The sequence below is a fragment of the Apis dorsata genome, unplaced genomic scaffold (assembly GCF_000469605.1).
Source record: "Apis dorsata unplaced genomic scaffold, Apis dorsata 1.3 scaffold_347, whole genome shotgun sequence".
Taxonomy (NCBI): Eukaryota; Metazoa; Arthropoda; class Insecta; order Hymenoptera; family Apidae; genus Apis; species Apis dorsata.
The window spans coordinates 31,398-37,980 of NW_006263614.1; the positions used below are offsets into that span (position 1 = coordinate 31,398).

At 35.1% G+C, this 6,583-nt stretch overlaps 1 protein-coding gene across 7 annotated transcripts in view; it reads right to left on the reverse strand.

Moving 5' to 3' along the window:
- The window catches only part of LOC102677757 (RNA-binding protein Musashi homolog Rbp6-like), a 159,305-nt gene that overhangs the window by 24,971 nt on the left and 127,751 nt on the right, over positions 1 to 6,583 (reverse strand). For 6 of the 7 annotated variants that reach the window (XM_006618267.2, XM_006618265.2, XM_031511752.1 and 3 more), the window contains one exon: positions 288 to 528. In XM_006618267.2, coding sequence (XP_006618330.1) covers positions 288 to 528 — 241 coding nt within the window. Of the gene's footprint in view, positions 1 to 286; positions 529 to 6,583 lie in introns of those variants that run through there. The other variant, XR_422139.2, reaches the window with a different exon arrangement.

Genomic DNA, 6,583 nt, shown 5'->3' on the forward strand with positions numbered 1-6,583 from the left:
CCCGATCCCGAATTTTTTTCCCTTCGGCTCGGCCGATAACGCCGATGCGAACGATTTGACCTATCGAGGAGGAAATGGACAAAAGAAATTCAACGAAATTCGGTGGCCTGTCCGCGAGCACATATCTCGACATACTTTGAGAAATAAGCGTCTTTCTCAGATCCCAATGAGAAAAAAGAACAATGATGAATCAATCGTTCTTTCGATTTCGATTTAAGAACCGGCGAAACGGGCCACCGATAGAGATGGACAAGCCGACGGAGAGAGCTTCCATCGAGTAAACCGACCTGTGTAACCGGATCCTTCATGATCAGGACATCGGTGACGGTACCGAACATGCCGAAGTACTCCCTGAGTTTCTCGCTACTGGTCTGCCAGGACAAGCCACCCACGAAGAGTTTGCCGGGTGCTGGGTCGCCGCCATTCGGTGTACTCCTCCCGGAGCTGCCGGAATGGCTACCGTTTATAGGCACCAGAGCATTGTGAAAGTCGTGCTCGATCGCACCGTTCGCCGCCTCCATGCCGGCGCTGAAACATATATCGATTTGTCATTGATTAGGCGTAATTGCTCGTTCATAATTAATCGACGAAATAACTTTTATTATATTATAATTTATTTATATTATATTATAACTTTTATTATATATAAACTTATGTATTTATTATATTATATTATAATTTTTATTATAATCGAAATAAATTGGAGTTCGAGCGTTTTATTTAAGGCAACGTAAGATTTTAATTCTAATTACCGTTCCTTGGATACCGTCCAATTAAATATCCATAATTTTATCGTCAATGTACTCTTTCTCTGATTACTCTCATTGTTCGAAAGGTATATATTATTTTCGATTTCGTATGCAAGAACCTCGTAATATGATTATTTTAAATAACTCATAAATTATTTTATGAAGAAATATTTCATACAAGCGTTGTAGAAAAGGTATAAGATATAATTTGATACATTTTTTTTGCAAGATATACAAAGATCAAATTTATCTTTTAAATGGAATCACATTATTTTTAATGAATTAATCGATAAAAAAAGAATATTGAGCCGCTTAATTTTAATTTTAATATTTTTCATAAAAATTTATGGATTATTTTGACATCAGAGGGAGATATTTAATTTATTCGTATGCTTGAGATACGAATAAACATTTTGCTATACTTTTATGGAAAGACAAAGATAAAGATGAATACGTTCAATTAATTATACTTTTCAAGCTTAAAAAGCTCTTGCCGAGTATCCTGAAATTTTTACGAAACTCATTTGATCTCGCAGACGATTAAATTTTGTTAACAATAGCGTGAAACGAATGAAAATCGTAAATGAAACTCGATACCACTGTGTAATTAACAACAAGTGAGATTTTAATTATTAGGGTAGAGCGAGTGGAAAAACGCTTTCCGTGCAAGTGGATTTTCATTGTACTCGCGGGCGAGGTTGCGACTGAGCTTTCGCATTTTCTTTTCACGGCTTGTGCTGTGCATCGCGCGGCATTACGTCAATTTACGTTTGAACATACTTCAAACGGGTTGGAATGTTTCAAATCAGACTTCCGCGCGTATTTTTGTTTGGCACGCGTTCTTTCGTCTGTGAAATTTTATTAGTTCATTATTTCAAAAAATCAAGATCGTAACAATGGTTAAAGATAGTAATTGGTTAAGTCACTCGTCATATACTAATTTTCAATTGATAATTTTTAATATATTATTCATTTTAATATAATATAATTTTATTACAGGGATATATAAAAGAATAATTTTGATAAAACCACGTTGACTTAATTAATTTTTTTTAGCTTATGCAGAGAGGGGAATAATATAATAAATTATTATAACTTATTTGAATATTAGAAAAAGTAATTTATTTATTAGCACGAAAAAAAATTGATTTAAGAGAATCAATTTTATCAATGTAAAATGAACGTTGTAGATGAGAATATTTTATAAAAATGTTTAATTATTATTTATATGTATTATTTATATTATTTCTTAACGATAATTAAATGAAAAATAAAAATGATTTATTTCTTGAAAAATTAATTTGAGAATATTTATTTTCGAGAACGACTTTATCTTCATTAAAAATCAAATGAGTTGCAACTATTATATTTTTATCTTTCGTTTTCAGATAATACCATTGCTGGTACTGGAAGCATGCGTGCTCTTAGCTATTCCTACCTTATGCTTTCATAGATTTTTTTTCACCAAAATTGAAATTCAGTAAGTTTAAGTTAATTACGTATATCGTAAATTAATTACATTCGAATCATCGAGTAATCATGAATTTTATTTGCGCAGGATACGCGGTCATCGTCGTTTCGAGATAACGTCTCCTCCAGGATTTTACGATCTACGAAATCCTCGAGTGCTCAAGGTAAGTGAAACCTTTGATCGATCTCTTTTGTGGATTGTAAATACCGGAAAATTAAGTATCGATTTCTGAAACGATAATAGACAAATTATCTCGAGGAAAAAATAATTTTCAACAAGTTTTTTTTTTATTTTCCTCCGGAAAAAATTAAATTCGATCGATAAGAAAGTGCGCGACATCTTTGTTTTACCAACGATCGATAAACAATTGGAATAGATAACGTAGTTTTCGCGTGGGAAAGATAAAATTCTTTGAAAATGCGATTGGTTTTAAAGTTTAAAAAGGGTGAATTGGATAATGTCATTGTTCTTTATTATATAATTATCATTAATTCGTCATTTTTATTAAATTACAAGTTTTAATCTGCGTCTACACTTGTTATGAATTTTTATACCATATCATTATAGTCGTGTAGCAGTATAAACGATAAACGTTGTTAACCATATATCAATATGGAAGTAAGCTGAAAATTATAATGGTGTAATCGATAGAAAATGGAATAGTGCTATAATTTCGCATTATTTTAAGTTACTTGGTATAAATTATCTCAACATATTAGTGAGAAATTAAAAAGACATAAAGAAAGCTATTTTTTTCTTTTTATTTTCTAAATATTAATTTAATAAATATGAATTTCTCAAAATATAAAATGATTCATGTTATTATAATTTAGTTCTCTTATCAAAAAAAATAATGCATCCAAATAATAAGGAAAGTCCACTAACCTGTAAATTCAAAAAATTATGAAACTTTGAGATCATATACAGAATATTAATAAATTCGTAAGAGACTTTTAAAAGATCGATTTTAGAGGCCAAAATGAACACAAAGTTATGCAAAAATATTGAAATTTTAAGTTATTTATTGAATAATTTGAGCTTGCAAGACAAAATTATAAAAAAGATAAATCGAAACAACTCTATCTTCGTTATATCATTTTGTCTTGGTTCATCCAATGAAAACTTCAATTGTACATCACTTAATAAGCCTCGATCGATATTTTTGTGTTTATGTTAGTCATTAGAACTTTTAGAAATGTTCGAATATATATATTGACATCTTATATAATATATAATTTTTTTTTTTTGCTATCTAAATTCACTTTACAAGAGTTGAATATTGATTTTGTTGAAAGTGAACGATGACGAAATTATGAAAACAAGATGGCGAAATTTGAACAATATGAAAAGATCTCTAACAGATTAAATTTATATTATATTGATTAGTTGTTTTTTAACTTTATTTCTTAATTTACAAAATCTATCAAAATCTAACGATTGTTTAAGCGATTAAATAATATTATAAATAAAGATAATAACAATTTTTTTTTCAAATCGAATTCTATACAATCTATACATTGATCGTTTAATAGTTTAAGATAATTTGAAAATCGTTTTAGTTGAATCAGTTGAAATGTTTGTTAAATATCAAATACCAAAAGAAGAGTAATACTAAAATTAAAACATAGAAAAATTTCTTTTTTTAATTGAAAATTACTTTCATCGTTGTTTGCGTACTGCGATTATCGAAGGACAACGAACTCATTTTCATTAATAACAATATTTCATTAATAACAATATACATTACAAAAAAAGAATTTAATCATTTTATAATCTTTTAATTTAACATTGATAAATTTTCTTTTTTAATTTCATAATTAAAAATTGAAACTGAAAGATAAACGAAAGATACCAATCCCCAAGCTTAATATTCAAGAAAATACGACATGCAAATACAATATAAGTAGAATAATTTTTAAATCCTTTTATTAAGTAATTAAATATATTGAATTCTTAAAATATTAACTTAAAATAAAACATTTATGTATTAATTTATCTTTACAAAAACTGATAAACAGCCTAATTCGAAGATTAATTTCAATAAATTTGAATATTACAAACAATATATATTTCCAATATTTTATAATTTTCTAAATCGAAGGGGTCGAAGATTTTTTCTCTCGACTGAAAATATCGCTCCCTCCGCTTTATTCCATCATTTCAACCACGCGTGGAATTGATATCCTCTTCGTCCATTAAAACGCATCCTTCATTCCGATATAAGATAAAATTATAAATCGTTGTACACATTCCATTATTGAATACTTAATCCCCTCCACATCAATCCATAACAATCCCATATTCCAAACTGACCTATCACTGCAATATCAATACCCTTGAAAAATCCTATAATAACTATAATAAAAATCCTATAATAATAAATTAAAATATTAATTATACCAATACACTTTATATTAATTTTACATTAATTTCAATCCGAAAAATTGAGATAAAAATCCGAGATAAAAAATTCGATCGATCGACGATCCACGACGATCGAACGAACCCCAGAAGAGAAAGAAGAGGAGGACACGACCCCTCTTTCTCCATCACAGAATTTCGCTTGGATAAAAGAGAAAGAGAGAGACGGACGAGGGGGGTGCAAAAGAGGCGTACGTTACTCCGATTCGGTTCTATCGCCGCGAGGGGGATACACAGTGGACGAAGAAGCGTGGCGCGACGGGGTGCAGAGGTCGAGGGAACGCGATGCGATGCGGCGCGGCGCGGTCTGGAGTAGAAGCGCTCCCCGGGGGTGGAAAGGAAGGAAGGAAGGAAGGAAGGAAGGAATGAAGGAAGAGAAGAAGAGACGCGTACGTACACCTGCAATCTTGCGAGGGGAGGAGGAAGAGGAGAGAGACTCGCGATGTTCGTGCGAAGGATCTAGGGATGGCTTCGATTCGACGAACGAATGATAAAGAACAACGATAAAAAATAACCGGGCTTATTCGTCCCGCGATAATAATTATAGAAATGGAATTTTAAAATAAATTAAATGTTGAAATAGAATTTTAAGGAGGAAGAGGAAGAAGAAGAAGAAGGAGAAAGGGGATGGAATTGGTTGGAAGGAAGCTGGGAGGTCGGGGCTGGAACGATGGGTTGGCGGTCGATGGCGGTCGCGAATGGATCGTTCCCGTCGCTGTGGAGGAACGAAGGATGGAAAGAGAGAGGGAAGGGAGGCGAGCCATTCGGGGCGAGGGAGTCGGCCAGTGGGGGACGACAGGATGGGCAGAGAGCGGGGGTGGAGGGTGAGAGAACGCGCAGCTGGTGGATCAATACTCCCCTTCGTACTTCTCTCTCTCTCTCTCTCTCTCTTTCCCCTTTCCTTTCGCTACGTTCCACCCCTGCGGAACGTCTATCGAGATGCGACGCTGCTTTTTCTCTTTCCGTGCCGCCTAATTTCTACGTAAACTCCTCTCTCTCTCTCTCTCTCTCTCTTTCCGCATTAACCGGCTTTTCCTTCCTTCCTTCCTTCATCCGGTCACTTCTCTCCCCCTATCTGAATCCCGAAAACCGATTTCTCTCTTCCATTCCACGTTGGGAGGGGAAAAGGTGCACGTTTCTTCCCTGAAAGTTGACTCGAGAGCAAATATTAATTCGAGACGATGGAATTTCGATCATTTCGAAAGCGTCAAAATTTTCACTCCTTCCCTATTTTTAAAAAGTTACGAGAAGAAGAAAACTCGCCGTCTCACGCACGCAATTATTTTTTCCACCCTTTTATTATTCGAGCTACAATCCCCCGGCTCGCGTTACGTATCTCAATGAAACTCTACGTTTCCACGTGTAACCAGGTTCATTGGCACTCTCGCCGGTCAAAGCAACTCCTCTCTCCCCCCTCCTTCTCTCTCTCTCTCTCTCTTCGATTCTCGCGATAACCCCCGCGATAATTAAAAACCGTGACCTTATCCTCACACGAGATTACATAAATCATTACACATCTCATCGTCCAAGTCTTCCCCAAGTTGCAATCTTCGGATTTCTCGAATCCAAACAAACGTGAACGTGCCGCGCAGGACGACGTCGGATTGGCACAACTGGTGGTCGAAAGTGGCCGAAGCCAGGCCGGATCGCGGGCAGCCAGCCCCACCAGCCATGACCCCGATCGTCTTCTTCTTGCGCGGAAGACGAAACTTGCGCGAGGTAACGAGAGAAATAACGAGAGGAACAGAAGGGAGGAGGGGGAGAGCCGTGTGTGGATTCCAGTATTTCCAGTGTGCAGAGACTGTGCGATATGCAACGGGATATGCGAGTAATAGTAGTAGTAGTAGTAGTAGTGGTAGTAGTAGTCTCCCCTTCCCCTCCAACCCTCCCTCCCCCGATGGCCCTCGGCAACGTCGAGGGTTACTTTCCTCCTCCCTTGGTC